The 25,876-nt window shown below is 33.0% G+C and overlaps 1 protein-coding gene across 1 annotated transcript; it reads left to right on the top strand.

Annotated features, from left to right (window-relative positions):
• Positions 1–707: 707 nt before the first annotated feature.
• LOC124369379 (protein Hook homolog 3) lies at positions 708–24,629 on the top strand (the record flags this gene model as incomplete). Its single annotated transcript, XM_046827380.1, is given in 11 exon segments — positions 708–953; positions 1,394–1,563; positions 7,104–7,170; positions 7,172–7,236; positions 10,440–10,467; positions 10,469–10,581; positions 16,368–16,546; positions 17,167–17,366; positions 21,043–21,114; positions 22,809–23,016; positions 23,948–24,629. Coding segments are annotated over 10 exon segments (1,260 nt in total), but the record flags the coding sequence as incomplete, so codon positions are not given.
• Between the last annotated feature and the right edge of the window lie 1,247 nt (positions 24,630–25,876).

The following is a 25,876-nucleotide window of genomic DNA, read 5'->3' as shown; positions in this document are numbered from 1 at the left end:
CCCCAAAATTTTAAATTTTTTTTCCATTTTTAAATTTTCCCCAAATTTTTTAAAACCCACCCCCCCCCCAAAAAAACCTTTTTTTTGGGGGGAATTTAAAATTTTTTAAAAAAAAAATTTTGGGTTTGAAATTTTTCCAAAAATTTTTAAAAAAAATTTTTTTGAAAAAACCCTTTTTTTTTTAAAAAAAGAAAAAACCCAAAAAAAAAAAAAAGGGGTTTTTTTTTAAAAAAAAAAAAAATTTTTTAAAAAAAAAAATTTTTAAAAAAAAATTTTTTAAAATTTTTAAAAAATTTTTTTTTAAAAAAATTTTTTTTTTTTTTAACCCCCTTTTTTAATTTTTGGGGGAAATTTTTTAAATTTTTTTTAAAAAAAAAATTTTTTTTAAAAAAAAAAAAAAAAACCCCAAAACCCCAAAAAATTTAAAAGGTTTTTTAAAATTTTTTTTTTAAAAAAAATTTTTTGGTTTTTTAAAAAAATTTTGGGGGGGTTTTTTTTTTTAAAAAAAAAATTTTTTTTTTTTTAACCCCCAAAAAAAGGGGGGGGTTTCCCCTTTTTAAAAAAAACCCCCGGGGGTTTTTTTAAATTTTTTTTTTTATTTTTATTTTTTTTTTTTTTTTTTTAAAAAAATTTTTTTGGGGGGGAAAAAAATTTAAAAAAAATTTTTTGGGGGTTTTTTTTTTTTAAAAAATTTAAAAAAAGGGGAAAAAGGGAAAAAAATTTTAGAACTGCAGTCAAAACTGGACTCCTTACAGCAGACAGCCGGGGAGGCTCGACTCCTGAAAGACGAAGTAGATATCCTTAGAGAAACTGCTGATAAAGTGGAAAAGTACGAAGGAACGATTCAGTCATACCAGAAAAAGCTAGAAGAACTAGGTGATCTGAAGAGAGAATGTAAAGTTTTAGAAACGAAAAATCTCAGTCTTCTTGAACAAAATGTAGAATTAGAAAAGGTAAAGGTTTGCTTCATACTTCTAGAAATAGTGTTTTATATTCGCTGCTTTATACCCCTTCAGATTCACATAATCATGATTTAATCCTTTTAATGTGTTACTCATTTTCTCCTCCCTGCATAACTAAATTTGGCTATTTTGGCTGAATTCTGTATTATGTATATCAAAATAAATCACACACAATACATTTTTGTCACTTCCCATGATAATGTTCCATATATTTTCATGTCATAGTAGGTACAGGCTTAGGCATGTTTCAATTCCTAGAAATAGAACCATCATCAGGGCTTTGTATATTAATCCCTTTTTGTCACCTAGCGATACTATTCATGAAACTTATTTGACTGAGCGAAATTAATTCACCAATTTGAATTAAAATTGAGAGAATTGTATTTAAGTTGGTTTTGTTGAAGGATTAAATTGTATGTTCGTTAAAACAGGAATTGAAGAAATCAGCTACGTGGAAAACGCAGGTTGAAGTGTATAAAAAACAAATAGCAGAGCTTCATAGCAAATACAACGAAGAAACTAAGAGAGCAGATAAGTGTGAGTTTGACTACAAAAAGGCCTCTGAACAATTAAAAGCGGTTTAAAAGAGAGAAAGAGGTAAGTGACATTCACTTCTTTATTCTATATCCTATTAGTATTCCTTAGTTATGATGTTACTGTGAAAAATTAAAAGCCGGCTATATTGAAATTACCTGGAGTTTTCCCCCATAAGAAAGTTTATACTTTTTAAATATTTGAAAAATATGGGTAAGAAACGTTTTTTTAAAGGATTATGAAATATTTATTAAATTCTAAAAAAGCGTTTGGATGCTTATTAATTACATGTTTTAAGTGAAACATCACTCATAATTCTACAGTAAGGTTATGAGGAGGAAGTGCATGTGAACTAACTTTAATTTTATGAGGGTGCAATCCAGATAACCGCCAGTGAAGCTGCCTCCTAATTATGCCATAGAAATAATTAATTATAGTCACACCTCAATACATCAAACAAATTCCTCAATAAATTTAATTTTCAAAATTGAACATGGACTCTCTTCTTCATGTTATTTTTCCTCTATCAAAGCTCATACAGATAAACATCTTTGATAAATCATATTTTCACGTCTGAAGCATGAGATCAACATTTTTAATATATATATATATATATATATATATCAAAGTTTTAGGAGGTAACCACTGTTTGTATTCACTATGTGATTACAAATTTTTGATGTTGAAACATGCAGCCGCACCCCAACTCACTGCATGCTATTATGTACTGCTCCAGTTTGATACTGAGCTTAATCGAAGTCAGTTTATTGAAACATTTGTTTTACTAAGATAAACAAAGGGACAATCCCCTGAAAAATATTGAAAACATAAGGTCGTAAAACAGTACTTACTCGTTTCTGAGGTGCATTAGAAAGCTTCCCATGCAAACAAAGGTGCTTTTTTTCAGTCAGGGGTACCAGAATATCGTCCCGGGCGCGTTCCCTCTTAAATTGAACATGGTAAAACAGCCCTAGGGCTGTAAAGGTGGACAGGAAGAACTAGAATATTTACAGTACTTCAGGGCTTACTATTCTGAATGAGACAGGGAAAGTTGAATCAGGTTATATCCCTAGGGCTGTAGCATTGGGCTGGTGGGCAGGAAGAACTAAAATATTTACAGTAGTTCAGGGGTTTTTTTTTCCTTCCTGAGGGAAAAGGACAGTTTGTCCCCCGCGCTTAGTCCTAAAAGGACCTTTGCGCCTCCTTACTTTAATTTTGTGCCCTCAAAGACCGAGGCTTTTGCAAAAACCAATCAGATTTAAGGGCTCCTGTTCTCTAATGTCCTTGGGGCTGAGGGGATATGCTCCCAGGTATCTTTTCCGAGTCTCTACAATGGCAGGACAATCTAACCAAATGTGCTCCGCTGACTCCTCCTCCTCTCCACAGAGTCTACATTCGTTACTTTGACTAAGGCCTACCTTGATCACCTGGACACGGCCACTTCAGGAAACACACCTAAACACTCTAGGTTTACGAAATGAGGACTCGGAGTGTAGACTCTGCAATAAGTCTGAAGAGACTGCAAAACACATAATACTGGGACTGTGAGAGACTGGGAAGCAAGGAGAAGGGCTCTTTTCGGTGACAAACAACCAGGCGGACGAACCAGATGCTAGTATCGTGGGAAAAGCTTCTTAGCCTAATTAAGGGCACGAAGATAGGCTTACCCCTCTAACATCAAAGGGGCACACAATAAGCTCAGGTTGACGTGTGAGGATCTATGAATCCACCCCAAATATCCCAAAGGAAAAAAAAAAAAAAAAAAAAAAAAAAAAAAAAAAAAAAAAAAAAAAGGCCTACCTTCATAGGTGCTTCCTCAGAGGGCCATGTCCTGTCAACACTCCTAATATCAGTCTTATATCCTCCTTATTCTGGTCTAGGAGAGCTGTTCACCCTTTAGCGTAAGGAGAGATAAACAATTTGGATAGTCTTAAACCTGAGGCTCTACTCTAGTTTAGGGGTTACTATTCTGAATGAGAAAGGGAAAGTTGAATCAGGTTAGCGAACTTAACAATCTCTTAAACAAGATACTTGTAGAGGCCATTGAACTTCAGTGTTGTTTCCAAAATTGTATTGTTCTTTTATTATAAACTACTTCAACTTGATGTGTAAGGTACAATCAGGTTATCATTGTATCTATGTCTGTGTGTGTAGTGTGTGTAATTGTATCTATCCTCAAAAATCTCCAATCCGATCTTATATTCCTAACAGATATTGCATTTAGTCATCATTAAATATTCTTTAATCGTTTTACTGCCATTGTCCAATATATCAGGTGTCATTAGTTTTTGCCAGAAACACTAATGCGGAATATATCAGATAATTGCCTTTTTTATTGTCCATGGCTACTTTATTTCCAAACGCTGGAGTATTTGGAGTTTCTGAGCAAGGATTGATGAGAAATCCCATTCTATTGGATTTGTATTTTTCCATGTTATGTTATTCTATCAGTGGGAGTGTCCAGAAACTGAGATTTATGCGACATGTCAAGTAGGGGGAAAATATTCATAATGCAGTTATTTTTCAAGGTACGGACCTTCAAACATTGTATATAATTTGAACATTTAATCTAGTTTATAATAGTATCATTCTCATAATTTTAGTATGAGATAAAAAATTAATTAACATGTGCCAAACATATTTTAATTAGATTTTTGTTTTTCGTGGCCATTACTTTTTTAATTAAATGATGAGTTTGTTTCACATTGAAACTTGTTATTATTATGTGTGAAACATCATTTAATTATAAGTAAGTAACATTTTTAAAATCGAAATTTAATAAAATATATAAGAGATACAACATTTTTCATAAATGTAAGCATTGAAACTATGTTTCCTTCAGCAATCCGGCCACTAACAATAAAAAAAAGCTGGCAGTTAAGTGGTTAATGAAATTTAACGTATGGAGAGTTACTTGGGTGCAAAACTATAATCTTTCACATATAATTGCTATGACATACAGTAGAAGTCAGATATCTGAGCCGCTTGGCTAACCGAGGCCGTTTTAAAAATGAACTATTTTTTATAAGAATGTACAATATTACGCTTGGGAAAATTACGGGTTACGGAAAACTGTGGTGTCTTGCCACTCTGTTTTATTGCCTCTACTGGCTATTGTTAATTTGAACAATAATGATACAGGGTTAAAACGCACCAGTGGGTTGCAGCCAAGTAGTAAGTTACATTTACTAAAGAGTGGCGTAATGATGATAATCATAATCAGATGACAGATGAGTTTATTGTCATTTTGGTCAAACAACAACAAATATGAAGAAGACGATACAGACGTAATGATCCCTGAATTTTCTCGTACTTTTATGATCTTAGAAGCAACTATAGGTTACATCAAATAGCAAGAGGAGACCACAGGCCGTGATCAAATGTTTCTTCAGCATTGACACAAAATTGCGGCGAAGAGGCAAGAGCTTATAGCAAAAATCGATAAAAGACTTGCAAGTAGTAATATTTTTATTTGTATTCAATGTAACAGACAGTAATTAATTAATTTATTGTTTAGATAATTTTGATTAATCATTCTTGAGTTTTTCTGTAAATTAAGATATTTTATTGTTATCTCTGCATCATCCGAATATTTCCGTATCTGATGTATTCCATTTTCCCTTTAATGGTCAAATCAAATCAAAATTCTTTAATTTACATATTCTTTGAGAATAGTATTTAAGTCAAATTACAATAATAACAGTAACAAGAAAATAACTTTTAAATACATTAAAAGTCAAAAATCTGTTGATAAAATTCTTCCATAGAATAAAATGGACGTTCGATAAGCCATTTGTGTAATGCAGGTGGTAGCTCTCTTTCATTCTTGCTTCTCAGATCTGGAGGTAGGAGGTTGTGAAGTTTGGTTCCCATGTATGGCGGTTTCTTCTCAAACTGAGTCGTTCGGTGTGCTAGAAGATTGTACTGGGTGCTGTTTCTTAGGTTATATTGGTGAACTTCGCCTCTTCTAGTAGGGGTTTTTGCTATTGCATGTATCACAGCTTCCTCGATGTAGAGAGAGACAACAGTAAGAAGTCCAAGTGATTTAAAAAGCTTCTCTGCAGCTGTCGAGTCTTTGCAGTCCCGCGATAATTCTGATTGCTTTTTTCTGTTTCTTTGAGAACCTTTTGCATGTTTAGTGGTTGAAGTTCCACCCCAGGCTAAACAGTCCGTATCTTATGTGTGACTCAAAAAGCGCAAAGTATGCCACCCTAATTGTTCTCTCATCTGTTGTATCCTTTATCCGTTTCATCGCATAGAGGCTGGAGCTAAGCTTTGTGCATAAATTATCCACTTGAGGCGTCCAAGAGAGGTTCTTGTCTAGAGTTATGCCCAAGAATTTATGCCAAGAATGGTCCGGTTCTGGTTCCTAGAACTTCTACTGCAACCTCCAACCTACATATTGTGTTTTGAGTGAATCAGCTATTTTATAATCATTAGGGCCTTACAATGTTACAATGCCTTTATCTTAACTCTCCAACTGATGACCGACGGCACAGACGTTCATTAATACCACTTGTGAACTGATAAAGACGGCACAGCAGTCTGTCAACTTTCCATTATTATTACCCGAAAACCGTTTAAGTTATAAAGACATAACTTGCACCAGTCGAATCCTCTACATATAAATACCAATTCATTTGATATAGTATAAATATTCCTAATATTACTCGTTGTCAGCTGATATCAATCCAAATGCCGCACGGCATACAGCTGACGGACTATGCAGCTGATGACGCGCTTCACGGCCTTGACTTTCTTTGTTGCTACTTATTATGTAGGCTAGTTGTTTATAATTAAATGTTATGTTGTGAAATGGGTGATACTCGTTGTTTCAAATTATGTACGTGAACTATTGGATGATGAAAATATTAGTTCTGATGATGAAAGTGGCATATCGGCAAATAAAGTGTATGATGATATTTCATTGTCAGATTTCTTGTCAAGTAGTCTGGATGATTATAAACCGGTGGAGTGTAAGTTCGGTTGTTGAAATTGATTGTGACAGTGAAAACAATTAATCCTCTTCAAAAACAATCTGATATTCCTCTTGTCCAAAGAATTCATGAAACACCAATATTGATGCTTACTGCCAAAAAAAGTAGTACTTACTTTACATTTGTATCAAAAAATTGTTTTGTTTTGTAAATAAGTGTATATATGTTACAATATTTCTGTACACTACAAAACTATGTATATTTTTTACAGTTACAGTATCTTACTACCTCAAGCCATTTAAAAGTTTAAATTTAGAAAACAAAAAATTTACAACACACATTTTTGAATTACAGTATGTACAAATAAAAAAAAATAATACTCTAGTAAGTGCATATTTGTATTATTTGACATTTTCCTCTGATTTTCTAAACAAAAACTTGGTATATAACACTTTTAGCACTTAGCATATATTTTTGAAAATGTCCAAAATATATACTGCGCAAAGACGAAAACCAGTGTTTCATTCTGGGAGTTCCTTATTATCAGTCGGAGAGTTAACACTATTATTAAATTCAACTGAACGTTTTAAAATCCACGTGATGATTTTCAGTGGGTCAAAATGTATTCATAGTAATTTGTACTTCCATGAAGGTTCACTTTGTTACAGAGCCTGATCAGTGAAAGGGACCTGCTGCGAGAAACCAACGAGGAGCTGCGATGCTGTCAGTTGCAGCAGAAGGAATGTGGAAACCACTCCAGTTGGGCAGCTACCTGAAAACATCATTTCAGTGACAGAACTCACGTTAGTTTTTTATTTTTATTACAGACATGTGGTTACAAACTCTCATTAATATTAAACATTTAAACTCAACTCATAAGTCTTATTGATACATGCTAAATATACAAAAAGCATGTACAGTACATACCAATTAATACGGCATTTAAAACCAGCTTTTGTAACTACTGCCTATAAAGATTCCTAATAGTTTTAACAGCTTAAAACATTTGTAAATAACATTGTCCATTGAGAAAATTATATTTTCTGTTTTGCTATTGTTTACAACAAGCCTGTTAGACTGAAACCACTCAGTTGCTACCTTCATTGCATTTTCTTGTTGTTTTATTAAACCATTAAGTGTACTATGGTGATTTAGAAGAGTAATATAATCAGCAAACAAGACTGACATACAGGGTAAATTGAATGCAAAATCATTAACTGCAACGATAAATAAAAAAGGACCTAGAACCGAGCCTTGTGGCACGCGAATTTGAATGGTTTTTTATGAGAGGCAAATTAGAACCCTGAACAACCATTTGTTTTCTATTTTTCAAATAAGATACTAACAAATTCAACTCACTACCTTGCACACCATAGCAATAAATTTTACTTATAAGTAACTCATGAGGTATGCTGTCGAAGGTTTTAGACAAATCAATGAAGGTTGCAGATGATGTTGCTTTATATTCAAAATTATGAATAACATTACCAACTAGAATTTCTACAGCTTTTGTAGTATTCAGTCCTGGTAAAAACCCAAACTGCTCTTTACATAAGAGACCATTTAGCATGAAAAAGTGTTTTGTAATTGGTTTTTGATACAGTATTCAAATATTTTGCTAAAAATAGGTATTAAAGATATGGGACGATAACTGGAAGGGTTTGTTTTAACACTCTTCTTATAGATAGGAACTACTTTTAAGGAAATGTGTTTTCAATTAACATTCGATTAAATAGATAAGTTAGTGGTTCAGCTATGACACTGATATCTGTTTAGTAATCTTATTCGAAAAAACCGTTAGTAATCTTCACAACCAGATAGATTTAATTCAGAAGCACACTTTAGGACATCTTCAACAACAATTACTTTCCAAGCCAACAGTTCTCTTTCACTATTTTTTACATTGTCATAACAAACTAAAACAAAGCTTCTAAAATTCTTAAGTTTTGGCGTAAACCAGTTCAATGTTTGGCCTTTTTGGATTTTTAACTATAACTTCTTTTAAATAACATGTTTCTTCATATACACTAGTCAATCAATTAATAAAATAAGACAATGCCTCATCAACTATATAAAAAAACTGAAGCCTAGTCCAATCTACTTCCTAGAAGTAGTTTATTAGAACTATCAATAGCGATAAACGTCATCACTCTTATTGTTTTGTACATGTTATTAGTTTTTTACAGCACATTGTATGTTTGTCAGATTAGATTTATATAAGCTAGCTAAGATGCCAGCATGGTCAGACAGGTGAGGTTCTACTACTCTACATTTAAGTTTTCCTGTATTTATATTAGTGATAATGTTGTCTAAACATGCCTCTCTTTTGTTTTTTCCAGGTTCAAGCAATACATATTGTAAGTGTGTAATAAATTAAGAAAGGACTCCTTTTCAAATGATTTTGTAATTATATTTATGTTAAAAATTTCCTGAAAAAAAACTATGGTTTCTTTGTATGTTTGTGATAAAAATTGTAAAAGTGTATCTAGTAAACAGAAGAAAATCTTAACATCGGAATCAGGTGTGCGATAAATAGTTACAATTAAGAAATTTTCTTTTTTTAGTAAAATTGCTGAAGCTTCAAACACAAGAGGAAGACAGTAGTTTTCCAAGCTAATTATCTGAAATTCCATCCCTACCCTGGCATATACACTGCTTCCTCCTCTTATGAGGGGAGGTTTTCTGCAATAACTACTGGCCTAAATTAAAACTTAGTGGAGGATATAAAAGTAATTCCTCTTCAACAAGCCAATGTTCATTAATTGTTATTATATTGATATTTTACCAAATAGTAAACCTCTACTATTAAATTATCCACACAATATATATATATATATATATATATATATATATATATATATATATATATGTATTGTGTGTCAAATTATTCCTCATACAATCCATCTCATTTCTGGTGGCAATATCATAAATTTCTTATACTTGAGCATAGGTATCTTTTAGAATCTGACATACTGCCAAAATCACATTTATGGAAACTTCCACAATGTTAAACCAAATTCTTTGCTATTAAAAAAACCGTGCTAAAAGTTTAAAAAGCTCTGGAATCGAGTCGGCTGTTTCCCAGCTATCCAAGGAACGTTTTCGGTGCGAGGCCAGTTAATATACAGGGTGACCATTAAGTCTTAGGACGACTTTATAACTTTTAAATGACAAGAGATATCACAACCAAATTTGGTATACCGTTACTAGAAATTGTAAGCTACTTTTCTGTGTACATGGTGGTCCGCTTAGTTCCTGCAACAGGGTAACACGGTATGCTTTGAAACCAGACTTCTTTAATAATTTGCGAACTGATTCACGACCTATTCCATGAGATTGTGCTGCTGATCTAACTGATTTGTTTGGATTTTCAATGAAAGACTGAAGAATGTCTTCGTCTGTCACAGTACTTGGTCGTCCACATTGTCAGACGGCCGAAAGGAAACGTTTTGAACATCTACTTTTAAATGAGTTCACTAAGTATTCCCCTTAACTTCTAACAGCTACAGTATTAGTTATTTCTTATGTAATAATAGTATTAAACATTTTTTAAACTTTGAACAGCGATTTCTTCCGACTGGATCAACCTTTTGAAGTCCGGTTTGCGGCATTGTTTTCAGTTCAAGTAGACATTTAAAATGATGTACAACTCAACATAGGCTGTCATTAAAGATTTTCTTATAACCCCCGACGGGCCGTCCCCTAAAGGTGAAAATCCGACCACCATGTACACGGAAAAGTAGCTTACAATTTCCAGTAACGGTATACAAAATTTGGTTATGATATCTCTTGTCGTTTAAAAGTTATAAAGTCGTCCTAAGACTTAATGGTCACCCTGTATGTAATTCAAGGTCAAAAAAAGAATATATGTAAATACTTTAGTACAATGTGGTTACTCTTTTCTTCATTATAGTATAGTTTTGATACTTATTGGTGCAATAACAAAAATTCAGTTTGAGCTGTAGGATTCAGTATTTTTACATGTAAGAATTTTCTTATGTTGCAGTCAAAAAGTTCTACTCCTTGAGCATGAAAAACAAGAAGCTTCGCCTGAACCAAAGAACATCAGAAGATGAGAAGCTGTCAGTGGTACAGTCCCTGCTGGATGATGCCAAGCAACAGATTAACCAGTTGAGGCTTGAGAACAGGTAAAATGGTAGTAGACTTAGATACAGTACAGGTCTTTATCGTATAATTGTTTTAAGTTTAGATGTGTTAACAAAACTAAAGCCTAATCGAAAAGTAATAACTTTATTTAATTAAGATTAAAAGGTTAAGTACAACACTAACACAATATTTTTACAATTGCAGACATTTTAATGTGGTGTTTTTTATTACTCAGAGTAAAAACAGTAATCAAATTATTATTAGTATCTAGGCCAAGTGCATTTTGTTGAATGTTAGGGTTAGGCTTAATTAAGTTTTTTATCAACTATAAAAAATCCTAGACACTGTATTTGCAAATTTAACTTAACAAAAAATCTAACTTATTTACAACATGGTGGATGTTTTTGAACCCCAAAAAATAGTTGTTCAATTTTTTAAATAACAAATTTCCCCAAATTCAAAGTGTGCACTATTTTACTGATGGCTGTGCAATGCAATACAAAAAGTGCAATTACTTTTAAACCTTTGTCACCATCAGGAAGACTAATTTGAAAGCATTTTGGCCGGTCTTTGCATCAAGTCATGGAAAATTTCCCCGTGATGGAATAGGGGGAACATTGAAACATCTAACTTGAGAAAGTTTGCAACTTTGGCAGTCTAGAGTAAAAAAAATATATCTTTCTACTTGCTGAGAATATAAAGCTTATCTACTTGCAGGCAACATTACATCAGCAAGGTAAAACAGTACCAGGCACTCGAGGTTTCCACTGCCTTGATCCTCTGTCAGGCAGTGAAGTTTGCACAAAAGAAATAAGTGCAGATTCAGATTTGCTTTTGATTTTTAAGTTCAGTGGGAAACGAAATCTCTCTGAGCTATAAGTATGGAACAAATTTCTTATGTAGCTTGTGTATATGGCAACCATTGGTTTATTGGGATTATGGTTTCAAAAGAAGAAGACTGATATAGAAATCAAATTTACGCATCCTTTTGCCTGAGCCGCATAGTTTTACTGGCCACATCAAACAGAAGATAGGTTGTACATTATTGTAATGTATTTTAATTTAACCTAATCCTACATTGCCTTGTTTTTTTTCTAACTTTGTACTGAAAGGAGTTACAAAATACTGAAAAGTTGTTGTTATAAAAAATATTGTTATGGTGTATGCATCCATGGATGAGAATTATAAAGGTACAATATTTTGCCAGTACTTAAGCATACACTGAAATCTTATCACCATGTTGTACATGACGAATAAGTTTGATTTTTTTGTTAACATATGCAAATGCAGTGTCTAGGATTTTTGTATAGTTGATCAAAAATTTACATTAATCCTAACCCTAACATTCATTTACATTGCTTTGGAGCAAGAAAATGCACTTGGCCTGAGTACTAATAATAATTTAAAATTATTTTATTTATTAGGCCACGTTATAAGGCTTAAGGCTACATTAATATGTCTGTGTCTGTAAAAAATATTGTTTTGGTGTTGTACTTAACCTTTTAATGTTAATTAACTAAAGTTATTACTTGTTTTATTAGGCTTTAGTTTTGTTCAAACTTATATCAATCGTACGATAAAGGTTTTCTGTTTTAAAATTGGTTTTACATGGTGAAGCTCAAAAAATGCCATGAATTGTATTGTTTTATGTGATTCTATGCTTTTTGTAAATATGAATTTTTAAAAAATGCTTGATTATTACTCTGCCTTTTTAAGATATTGTGATTTTAATAAAGCACCTTTTCCGTCCCTAAAAACACTTAAAGCATTACCAAAATATTTTTTTAAGCCACATAAATAAAGATAGCTAGGATCTATATATTTTTCTGAAAGCAGCGCGGTTTTCTTAATAATATTGTAAAGTTTCCTTATATTTACGCTATAAATGATAAAAATACAAATTCTTTTAATTGAAAGTACAAGTTCTTCTGGAGTCCTCGGTATATGTAAAAACGCTTGCCCAACCTTTAACAGCCTAAAACAAAAACGAGTTGATTTAATTACTTTTTTTTAAATTGCCTTTTTTTACACGTATGGTGATATCACACTTTGGCTTTCCAAATTTTTAGCCTGCAAAAATGATACTGAATGTAGTGACGGTAGTTAATAGATATGATCACTGTATAACAACTTTTGCTCAGGTGAGCATTTAACAGTAGTCAGTATTTATATTTGACTGTCTATTGTACATTATAATCGGTCTCAGTCAATTTAAAGAATGCATCAGGTCATAATCATCCATGTCACAGGAATGATATTCTTACTAATTTTAACTTTTACAGCTATCCCTTCAAACGTTTTTCTAATAACATTAAAGTTACTACACATGTGCTCTGCCATGTTCCATAAATTTGTAAATGTTAACCCTCTCCTGCTCGCAAGGCATGAATCGGCACGGCCACCACATAGCCACTGCAGCTTAAACGGCACAGATCGGCACGCACTGCTTTACCCACTAGAGCCGATAAGTGCTGCTCTCGAGTAGAAATATTTTGTACTACTACGGGTTGTTTGCTATCAGGAGACCATTTACTTTAATTTTACAGTAGATTTATTCCATTATTTTGCTATTTATATTAGTTTTGCGGAAACAATGGCGGGTTGTAGTCGTACACTTCGTGACAGTGAAATCGATCTCGTTATTAGTAGTGATTGCGACGATTCAAGTGAGTGTAGTGATGTATCACCAGAGCCTTGTGAAGTGATTGGTGGCATTGAGGATGTAGTTCGGAGTGATCACAGTGGCAGTGGCAGTGACGGCGATCCAGACAATGACCTTCACCAAGTAACTGCGCAACAAACAACCCGGCGCGGCGCCCAGATGTCCGTGTGTGCCCACTCCCTGGTCTCGTACAATCAACTTCATTGAACCAATATATAGTAAAATAGTTAATATATATAATTATAGTTAATTACAATGTCAGAACGTGTGTAAGTTGAGGCGCCGTGTATTTTGACCGAGCGCGACCGGCAGAGCGAATTAATTTAGGTTAGAAGCACTGTGAGCGCCTGGAAACAATACGAGCGGGGAGAGGGTTAAAAGAGGTATTGATCTGTTGTTGTCTCCTCAATAAAGTGAATTCATTGTAGTATTATTGAAACGAGAACAAGATATGTTTAAAATAATTATTTCCTATGGATCATTAAGTTTGAATCAATTTTTTATGTATGTATTTAATAGCTTTTTTAAGATATTTTGGATTATGCTTTATGAATTGCCATATAAAACTAATCTTGATATATAATGTTCTCTTTAACCCTAGAAGTGGTACATGCCACACATGTGATGCATTTACATACTTTCGTGTTGTATACTTTATCGTTTCTATATGTATTTGAAGTAGTCAATTTTATTTCATCGCAATTTTAACCTTTCAATGTGGATCCTGTTACGAAATGTCAAAACTCCCAAAGAATTGATAGTAATATTACATGATCAATGTTTTTAACCCTCTAAGTGGCAAGCGCCGTCTGAGACGTATGATTCACGCCGCCGCGAAGTGGCAAGCGCCGTCACAGCCGTCGCTTCACATTTAAGGCCGTTGCTCCGCAACCGTCTATTATTTTTAGACCTAGTTTGGACTATCGTATTCTCCATGAAATTGCCTATACATATCATATAGTATAGCGTGTATTCATGTTACTAATGTTTGCTGGCTTAAATGATTCCGACGGTTTTCGTATGACCTGGCGGCAGACGAGAGAACAGCTGTCTACTCGTCTCGTCACTGTTTTGTTTGGCGACTTTGCGTACTGTTTATTGTCAGTATATTATTGTTTATCGCGCTGATCGTGTTACCGGGTAAATGTTTAGGTTATTCGTTCGTCATGGAAAATGTTGGGGTACTTTGGGATTATACCGACTACACCAGTATGAGGAACACAAACAAATAAATTTTATAGAAAAAAAAAACATTATAGAACGAAAAAGCAACTCTTCACTTACAAACTTACAATGATTATTAATTATTAATGGGTTTCCTGTGATGCCCAGAAAGCAGCAATATCAAGGATGAGTGAGTCTAGTGGATTTCCGCCTTCAGCAGCAACTGCCGAGCCGACCGCAACGCATATTTTAGATGTAGGCAACTAGTCATGATCTTGTAAAAAACGAATGGGTAAATCCCAAATTCTCATAGTGTCATCCATCACCAATCTATTACACACACACAGTAAAACACGGAAGTACAACAAAGCGACAAGACACTTCGGCACGAAAAGTACAAGAATGCGGCGCACAAGCTGAACGGGCGGCGAGAATCTGTAGTCACGTTATCTACTAGATCGCTCGACTTTGACCTCTATCTAAGGATGGGGAGGGGTTTGCGATAAGACAATTCCTGTTTTAATATTTACGAAATATACTGTGCTATGACAAACTAAGCCACTTTATACTATTATAGGCCCTACACTACTGGGAGGAAAATACAAGCCCCTTCTAGTGACTCGGGAGTAAAAAAACCAGTTTATACATAGATTTAGTTTTTCCCATCTAACTTTTTTTGTTGTTGTAAATAGAAAAAAATGTATAAGAGGTAATTTGTTTAGAATAAAATTGTGTATATTCTGTGAATTTGACATTATTTTGTAGCTCCAGTAGTTTCAAAAGTGACGGACAGTAGAACTTAAAAATTATTTTTTCTAAAAAAACTTTTTTACACATGTACAATGATATTAATCTGAAAATAATGGTAAGGCAACCAAATATTATATTTATTCTTATTTTATAGTTCATAAGGAAAACAAAAATATATATAATGTTGCTAGGTTATCACTTAGATAATATTTTCTAAAAATAAGTTTTACGATCACGGCAATTTACCCAAAAAACGGCCTGCCACTGAGACCACAAATGACCGCCACTTATAGGGTTAAATCATATCTTGTTGTGCAATTGCTAATTTAATGTTGCAATCGTGTATTACTTAATTTGACCCCTACTTTGGTATTAATAACACAGATCCCCACTAGAATTCAAAAAACTGTATCAAATAATTTTGTTTATTAAAGTTTTGGGTCAAATATGTATTTGAGATTTTTTATTTTATATACTCCAAGTTAGATATAAAACGGAATTTGTAGTTGAACAAAAACAAAACGTTCACTTACTTTTTGAAGCGTTAAAAAAATAATGTTCATAATATAAACATAAATTGACAAAACTTAGTTCTCTGTTCTTTTTTGGGAAAAAATTATGTATAATATGTTAAATTTGTAGTAGTGGTTGTAGTTATAGTAAGCTATATATACGTTAACAGACACCCTGAAACACTGTGCCACTACAGTAAGTTTGTGTACCACTTCTTGAGTTAAGCAACTAAGCGTCCTTTATCATTAAATAGCAGCCAAACTAAAAGCTAACACAATAACGAACTTACTTACAGTGTTGTAAGATAACAAAAAATAACAGTAGTAATAATTTACCATTTTAGTGCTTTCATCATAACATACAATTATTTCCACGAGCATAAAACAGTACAAAGTCAGTGTAAGCAATGCTACTGTATGTTAAACCATAACATCAGCTTTCAAAGTAAATTGTCGTCACAAAGACACAGCAACTCACAAACCAAAAATATGATATAAGAATACAAAACTTTCATGTATAAGAGAGTACATATAAGTGAAATTCATAGTGTAGATGTCAGCAATTCCAGTATTTTTTCGCTTTAATACGGAATATCACTTACAGCAACCCTAGGCACTTAAAGGGTTAAAACCTGGAAGTAATTTTTTGTGTGAGTTCTCACATTTTAAAATCTGTGGAAATTTTTTTTGAGAGTTGTCAAAGTAAATAACATTAAGATTAATTATTTTTCTTTTACAGACAAGCTAACCAACGAATAATGGAGCTTGACGGGGAAGTTAAAGATTTGCAAGAGAGAGATCAAGAAAGTTCATCAAGTCTGAAAGTGAAAATAAAAGACTTGGAAAACAAACTTCAGCAGGAAAAGGAGCAAAAGGCAGCTGAGTTGGAAGAACGAGACATGGCTCTTGCAGAAAAAAGTAAGCTAATTTTACAAAGTAGGGTTAGTTCCCTGGATTTTGATACCAAAAACCAACTAACAAACTTTAATCTAGGGATTTTAGAATATGCTAAGAAAAATTCAATGTTGATTGATACAAATATTTTATTTATACAGTGTATGTCCCTTAAATACAATAAAAACCATATAAAATATTAGTACTTGCCATAAAATTCTTTGATCGATTTTTGCCACAAGCTCGTGCCTCTTTTCTCTGTCACGATGTTGTGCCATTGCTGAAAAACATGTCATCGTGGGTTGTGAATAAGAATCAGAATAACAAATTTTAAGAATGATTTTGTCTGTTATCTTGTAATGTTGAAAGGATAATAGGATATCATACGTTTTCCACCCCCATACTGTTTTTGCTCGGACTAGCAACGTGCAGTAGAGCAATGCAAAGTGTTCTGTACCCACGCAAATCCAAAACAAACTCATTATCTTAAGCATAATAATCTGCAGTTCGGATAATCTTACTTCTACTGTTCTAATCTCTTTAAGTGTTTGCTGACAAATCACTTTCATTACTAATCCTGTTAAATTACAGTAGTTTATTTATCGTAGCTGTCAGTAAATAAATTTCATGTTTTGCTTACACAGAACAAATAATAACTTTGATGCAAGAGACCATTAGCCAGAAGGAGCAGGAAGTCCAAGAATCGGAGGATAAGCACAAGAAGTACATTGAGAAAGCTAGAAATGTCATCAAATCTATGGACCCAAAACAAGTGTCACCCGTGGACATCAACATTCTCCGCAATCAGCTGCTCGACCGCCAGAAGATGTTGTCTGATCTCGAGGTTTGTGGCCAGTCATATTTGATCTTTTTTAGTGATTACATGTCACTACATACATAGCTGACACGTATTATGCTTGGAAAATAATGAGTTTTAGTGGTCAAATAGATGCAACTCAACTGTGTTAATAACTGTGAACAAACAAGGTCTTTAATTTTCATAGATTAAGTATAAGATAGTTTTCCTTTGCCATAATATTGACAAAGCAGAAATTGATATAATTAATAACACTTTATAGTATATTAACTGCAGTATGTGTCAAGTTTATCCTGAAAAAAAAAACAGAAGAATTTTAAGAAAAACATATCAATTTGTCACAGTAAGTAACCAACATTAAAAGAGTAACTGATCTTTGTCTTAAACTTTTGAGGACCAAAGGACACATTACCCATGTTAGTATCTGCAAAAACAACCACATGAAAAAAATCACCCAATTGAGTGTTTTGTTACAAATACCTTGGGCCTTGGAAACTTCATTTCTCTAGGTCGTAATCATTCTGATTATTTTTTTTTATTAAGAAATGGAAACAAGCAATGCTCTATATTTTGGATTAAACAGCTGATGATAGTAACTGATTATGTATAGTATGGTTGTGAATCTCTCTCTGTGGCACATTTAACTTATTTAATTGCTGTTTGTTGTGGTTGTATGCTTTCTTTATCGTACTTTACTTTTATGCATGATTCGTCTAATAAGGATGCCATTCAATTTTTTTTGCATACAAGATATGTATTAACAGAGCAGGCAACAAATAATGCGAGATTTAAATTGATGTCTAGATTATTTCTAGAAATTTATGATGTTTGTAAAAGTTTTTCTGGTTTTTTGCAATTAAAGAAAAACATGTTTAGTCACAAGACAGCAAGGACACAACTAAAAACTCCATCTAGTCCGTGCTCTAGCCGTTGCATCGCCAACAGATTTTTCATCGCCCAGCTAGTACGGGGCCTAATAAGTTTAAAGATCTAATAGTGAACTTTAGAAGGTTGCGAAAAATGAAGAAACAAAAAGTAAATAGTAAGGTAACAGTTTTAGCCAAAAATATTGTTTGGTTTATCTAAAAGATCCAAGAAGGTGAAAAAAACTCGAAAGGATGGCTGATGAAGACTTAACTGACAAAAATACTCAAAAGGTCAATGAGGAAACAAACAATTAAATGAGGTAGTTGAAAACCTGAATTTGAGGTTTCATTTAGTTTAAAAGATTCTTTAGGTTTTCTCAGTCCATTTGGCGTTCATGTGACGACTGGAGAAGATATAAAAACAAAATCGAGTGACTTAGTTCTAAAATATGAGAGTGATTTGCAAAACTAATAAGTAGATTATAGTATTTAATTCATAATCTTAAGTTAATATATACTATAAACTTTGTAAAATTGTCTTAAGTTCCTTTTCTAAAAAATGGGCAGTCGCTTTTTCTAAAACAAAAGCAAATTGCTGTTGATGTTCCCAAACCTGTGAATTGCACTGCTATTTTTTATATTATTGTTACAACTATTGCAAATGCAAACATATTGTTATATTTTACTTTTAAAATATCAAAGCTTGTGCTGTGGTCTACAATGGCATAATAAAGTTAGTCAACCATGGATTTGGATGAGGTAATCCAGTGAAACTATACTTACATTTTATAAGTTAAAAATCAACTTATATCTCACTAAAGGCATATAATTAGGGTTACATAATACTATTGAATGGCCATTTTCGTGTTTTACAAAATATATTTAAAAAACACTCAGAAGTTTTAAACTGTCTAAAAGTAAACTTAATGTCTATAAATCTGGAAAATTAAAAATTCAGTATATACAAATTTGTGAATCTATCTACGCGTGTTTAATTTTGGTTAGGTTAAATTGACTCTTTTAAGTTTAAATTTGTTTGTTCGTTATTTACATGAGTCTGCATTACAAATACGTTTCTTTCATTAGGCTTCAGGTTGTTTTATATTAGAGTGTGTTATACAGGCAGGGTGTCTGTCCCTCGACGAAAACTTTTCCAGATTTTTGAAACTGCAATACAATACTTTAAATGTCTCCATAATAGTTTAAAGAAATGAGTTGAAATTTTGCAAAACTCTTACATTAACACACCGTTATACTAACATAAAAACGTTTAGGCGTATTAAAATTACAGCAGTTCTAAAGCCAATGTAATTTTCGTAACTTGTAAAATGGCCAATTAAATCGTGTTAACAACGTTTTGACGCAGTGTGAACAGGAAAACAGAGGGAAATCGTGACACAGCCTTGTTAGCTTAAAAATAATATTTTTATAATTTAGAACACATAAATATTTCTGGAAGCAAGTATATGTGTAGTTTTAAACATCTTGAAAACTTTAAAAGGTAATTAAAAAGGGTTTATTTTTTATTTGATACATATTTATTCAGTATACTACATGGTAAAAACGTAGTAATGGATCAATCACTTTATTTAATTATAACACAAATATTACCCTTTTTTGGTTCTAAAGCATTTTGCATTTTTATACTCATTAACCCTCCATCGGGCGCTAAACGGAGTTTTCCTCCGTGTATGTTTTATTATTAAAAATAGTACTACTTTTCTGATGTCGGCAGTCGTTTCCCGCAGTGTACTTCACGAGCATCTTTCGGGGAAACGAAACAATACCCTCCCGCTTTTATTTATCAAAATGTGTCAGTATGAGGTCTACTTCCGTGCGTGACTGGACGATTCCTCCGTGAGCGCCCGATGGTGTGTTTGTAGTGCTTGGACGAAATCTCCGTGAGCGCCTTATTGTGTTTAGTTTTTATGTTGTAATAATCCGTGTGCGCCTAAATGTGTGACCTGTGATGGTTTCTTTTTAAATTATACCATATATTTTATTTGAATTTTTTGAAATGGAGAATGAAGACGAGAGACTTGTCAGTACAGTACCAGTGTGCTAGGGAACATTTTAGTAATGATTATGGAGTGAACATTGCCGTTATAAGAACCAGAAGGAAAATTTTTTTTGAAATTTTGTGCAGTGTGTAAAAAAATTTTTAGTAAAGAATAAATTTTTATTTCAGAGCAATAATTGACATTACAATTGTATAATATCTCAAGAATTGAAGTAAGTTGTTTTGTAAGAAGTTAAAAACTAAGTTAATTTCCATACATATTTAAAGTAGGTTAAACATTTTTACAATTAATTGCATTATTCCTTAAAATTAATCATGTTGTTATTATACAATAACATTTTTTAAGATTTTGAATTTCTTATTTCGAAAATTCATTACATAAGAGTGTAATTTTTATTATATTTCTAAAAATGAATATATTACATTGTAATTAAATCAGTATGAATATTTAAACAAATAAAAACAGTTTAAACGACTATGATATCCATTATTCGCCAACCTGGAGGAAACCTCCGTGAGCGCCTGATGGTGTTTCTAATTTTAAGCGCCCGATGGAGGGTTAATATTTAATATAATATATTAATACTTTTATAAATTTATTACAATAATTTACACTGATGATATTTCGTATATACTATAACAGGTATTCACATCATTTAAGTACTTATTGTAACTTCATTTTACAGTAATGAATTGTTTGTGTGTTGTAAGTATTCTCCTTTAAAACCATCAAGCACATGTCTTACAACCAAAAATGCCAAATTGAATTGAAAAATAAATATTCAACAAATATAATTTTTCAATTTCTTTGTTACAGAAAGAGTATGAGAAAAGTAAAACCTTAAAAGAAATGGAAGAAAAACTTATATCTACTGCATTTTATAACCTTGTAAGTAAAAACAATTCAATTAAATGAAATACTGCAGTGCTTTTATATGTTTTGTGGCGCTTTCTTACAAGAATAAAATGACTAACAATAATTTAGTTTAATTTCAATATTTGTAACATAGCTGTTTTTACTTATGTACTAATTGAATCGGATACAGTCCAAATTGTTAAAATTATTAGGGAGAAAAATACACATTTTTACTTTAATTTACTTACTTTTTTAAATATTACTAATGTAATTGAAGTTATATGGATTTTATTAATATAGCTACAATAATGCAAGTAATGTGGTTATGTTCTTTAAAAATGTAGATCTACAATTAAATTGATTTCTAAGTAATTAAATGTGAATCATAATTGTAACGGTACAGAAAAGAAATCCATCACATAGTATGGCATGCGGTTAAAATTATGGCTCTTTCTTTTTTTAAACAGATAGTTTAAGGCTAACCATTTAATTCTTTTGTGACCAAACCCCCCCCCCCCCCAAGCACCCAAAGCTGCTATCCTTGTTTTGTTTGTGGCATGTCTATAAATAAATTAGCGATGAGTTTTCTTTACAGAGACTGAAGTGATTTCATGGAAAATGTTGTATTCTTTGATATTATATGAGGATGACTAAAATATAAGCTTAAAATTCATGCATTTTACTCGTATTGCTTAATGAGCTGCCCAGTGCAGAAACTCCCATATCACTGTTTAAATTGAGTAAAGGTTGAGCATAGGTATTAACATTATCCATTTTGCAATCTTTAGTTGAATTCTTCACTTATAAAGATAACACAGGAGTTATCATTCTGCTCGAAACCCAAGTGTATGCATGTTGTAAGCAGTTCAATATGGGGCCAAAATGCAATGAAACATGCAAACCACAGTCATTTATTTATATTCTAGCAGTAATAACACAAAACTCGTGCTTGGAAATTCTTTAAAAATGATTTAGTTTGTGATACTACGGTTCAGCAAGATATTAGCCAGGTGAAACCAATAAATCTTAAAATATTTTCCTGTTAAACTTATTTCTTAGAAGAAATAAATTATTATTAGTAGTTACCTCTTCTTTACTACGTAAAAAATCTTATCAATGCTGTTTCCAAGGAGATCAAAGAGTAAAGTAGTATGGTATTAGATGGCGCCCAACGTAACCTGCGTCAGCTGTGTCACATTGCTGTAGAAGTCTTATTTCCTTGCAGATCAAAGAGTAAAGTAGTATGGTATTAGATGGCGCGCAACGTAACCTGTGTCAGCTGTGTCACATTGCTATAGAAGTCTTATTTCCTTGCAGATCAAAGAGTAAAGTAGTATGGTATTAGATGGCGCGCAACGTAACCTGTGTCAGCTGTGCTACATTACTGTAGAAGTCTATTTCCTTGCAGATCAAAGAGTGAAGTAGTATGGTATTAGATGGCGCGCAACGTAACCTGTGTCAGCTGTGCTACATTACTGTAGAAGTCTATTTCCTTGCAGATCAAAGAGTGAAGTAGTATGGTATTAGATGGCGGGCAGCGTAACCTGTGTCAGCTGTGCCACATTACCCTTTAGGTCTGTTTTCAAGGAGATCGAAGTAGTGTGATATCAGGGTGACGACATGCAATGAAATCTGTGTCAGTTATGTGCCTTTACTGTATAGGTCCGCTCCAAGATTCGCATATCCAAGTACCCAATCTTCAGTCAAATAATCTGATGTCTTTCCAGGGTCAAACAAGACACAAGGAATTGGTAGACCAGAGGCTGCTGAACCTTAGTCAAAGCCAGTCCTTCCTCGCCAGACAACGACAGCCCACCAGCCGTCGCACGCAGCTCAATTCTAAATAGCGGTTCTCCACACTTGTAAACATATTCTTGTAAATCAATGTACTTACTCTTAGGGGCATCACTTCACTTAAAAGTGTGTATTGTAAGATACGAGGGTCGTCCACAAAGTAACCTCCGTTTTGGAATAAAAAATAAACCAGTTGAGATACAAAAAGTTTATTATATAAGTGTTAAAACTACAGCTTTTCTCTACTTTTCTACATATTCACCATACAAATTCAAGCACTTATCATATCTTTTAACAGTTTTTGAAATTCCGTCTTTAAAAAAATCTGCCGCCTGAGAACGTAGCCAACCTATCACAGCGTTTTGAAGCTCTTCATCACTCGCAAACCTCCGAGATGCAAGCCACCGCTTCATGTACGGGAAAAGATGGAAATCACTGGGAGCCAAGTCCGGGCTGTAGGAGGGGTGGTCAAAAACGTCCCATTTGAACTTTTCCAAAAGTTCTGTTGTTCTTTGAGCTGTATGAGGGCGGGCGTTGTCATGGACAAACACAACACCAGTTGTCAGAAGACCACAGTGCTTGTTTTGAATCGCTCGTCGTAGCCGGAAAATGATCTGAAAGTTCCGAGATTGTGAAGCGACGGTTCTCGCGAATTTTCTCATCCACTTTGTTCACCAAGTCATCACTGACGAGAGATGGCCTACCACTCCGGTCTTCATCGTGAACGTTCGTTCTTCCATTTCTAAAAAAACGAACCCATTGACGGACTACATCTTTGCCCATAATGTTTGGGCCATACACCGCACTCAATTCACGATGAATTTCAGCTGCTGTGTAACTTTTCGACCACAGAAATCTTATTACACCACGCACTTCACACTTGGCGGGATTTTCTATCACGGCGCTCATGTTTTTTACGTTGTAACAAAAGAACGCGCGATCGCACGATGCTCTCCCTTGCACAGCTAGAAGCGTACTGAACGGCTGCGCACGCCGATGTAAGAATGGCGGCGCTACCCCCACTACTTATCGCGCTACGCCCAAGCGGCGGTTACTTTATGGACGACCCTCGTATAATGATTTCTTTTAAGTCGTATAATTTATCTTGTATCATATTGCAGATATTTGTGTATCTCTTCAAATGCAAGTTATATTCATTGCATATTTAAGATGATAATGTAGTATCATATTATCGACATAATACAACTGTATTTTTATCAAGTAAGACAGTGTTTAAAATTCAATGAATTTATTATTTTTTCACTCCGTTTCTTCTCATGTTACAATTACTTACCTACAGTGATAGTGATGTCCCTATTTATCCTCCGATGTTCTAACTGAATGTACTGGTGGTTTCTTCAGTGCTTCAAAATATATCTAGTGCCTTACGTCACTAGTGATGTGTCTTCACCAGAATGACTACATTATTCAATGTAAAATATATTTTTAAATTTGACCAAATATCAAAACAATATCAATTAGACGTTGTTGGGAATAATTGGTATTTTGTGATTTCATGTAATACATTGTAAAGTGTTTAAAGTTTGTAGGGCGTGTAAAAAGTGTAATAATCTAAAGTTTATAGAGTACGAAACAATAAGTGTAAATAAAAATATTACAAGACTTAAAAACATTAGGCCTACTAATTCTATAAAAAGTGTAACTCAGTATTCGTATACATTTGTTTTTTGCTGATTTCCAAGCTTATAAATAATTAACTAGTACAGTAATAATAAAAGTTTTTCTATGTTTAATTGTTGGTGTTTAACTCACCAATAAATTTCAAGTGAAAAGTCAAAAATCACTAATCCTAATATATTACAGGTAAAAGTAACTGTGTAACTAGTATTCAAATGAAGAATAGCCAATTTAGCATTCAAATATGGATTTCAGTAGCAGTACCCGGCTGTAAAGCTTTTGAGCACCGGTTACGATTCCCTCTTTCTGTTTCATAGAGAATGCAGAGTATACATACCATATATATGTGTGAGTAAGTGAATTGTAGAAACAAATCATGTGCTTACACAAAATTTTAAATAATTTGCTCTGAAATAAGGAGACTTTGGTGATATTTCATAAAATTATGGATCTTAATGATATTGTGTTATTAGGCCTATATGGTATTTGTTATTACTTCATTCAAATTCAAGAACAGTTCAAAATGTTATACAGTGGAACATTTGTAGTACAAGCCTCAAGAGATGTGTGGATAAAATTGAATTATCCATAAATTAAAATTACAAAAGTTTTTTTAAAGTAACTGAAACGAGACGTTTTAACTCCTTGATATTTATCATCAAAAATCTTATTGTTATAAACTTATGTGCTTTATGCACTGCATTTTTAATCTGTACTAATATATTATTACAAAAAATACACAAAATGTAAGTTGTTATCCAATGAGAAAATCATTACGCACTCTTTGACAGAGTTTTTAAGCATTCACTTTGACAGACGTGTTGCAACATTGATTGCTAAACAAAGATATAGTGAGAAGGGATTGTGTTGGAAGAATTGAACTATTCACGATTCTGATTTGTACATTTAATTAAAATTATCTATGTCCCACTGTACAACAATGCAGTTCGGGTTTATCTTATTAGCTTTTAGATCACTAATTTGATGTTCTTGTGGTTGTATGTAACCTAAAAAAAGGAACACTCGTATGTAGCATACATTCCTGACCCAGTCATAAATTATTCTTTAACTTCTGCCTTTTCAACTTAAATTCCCTGTAAGACCAGATGTCTATTCAAATTTCAATTGCAAATAAATTTACGGGTAATAAATTTTAATTGTAATTAAAAGTATCCATCATAATATTGTTTTTTCAAAACCATTACAAATGCTGTATGGGAAATTTCATAAGCAGTTTATATCCATAGTTATGTTTACAAACATTCTGGAATCTGGAAATAGATAAACTTTTACCTCACAAATATGTTCTTTACTTTTAAAAGAATCCTTGTCCACAAATATGAATTGCAAAATTTGTTTAACT

The sequence above is a fragment of the Homalodisca vitripennis genome, chromosome X (genome assembly GCF_021130785.1).
Source record: "Homalodisca vitripennis isolate AUS2020 chromosome X, UT_GWSS_2.1, whole genome shotgun sequence".
Taxonomy (NCBI): domain Eukaryota; kingdom Metazoa; phylum Arthropoda; class Insecta; order Hemiptera; family Cicadellidae; genus Homalodisca; species Homalodisca vitripennis.
Note: the sequence above shows the minus strand (reverse complement) of the source record. Positions and strands in the feature narration are given on the sequence as shown.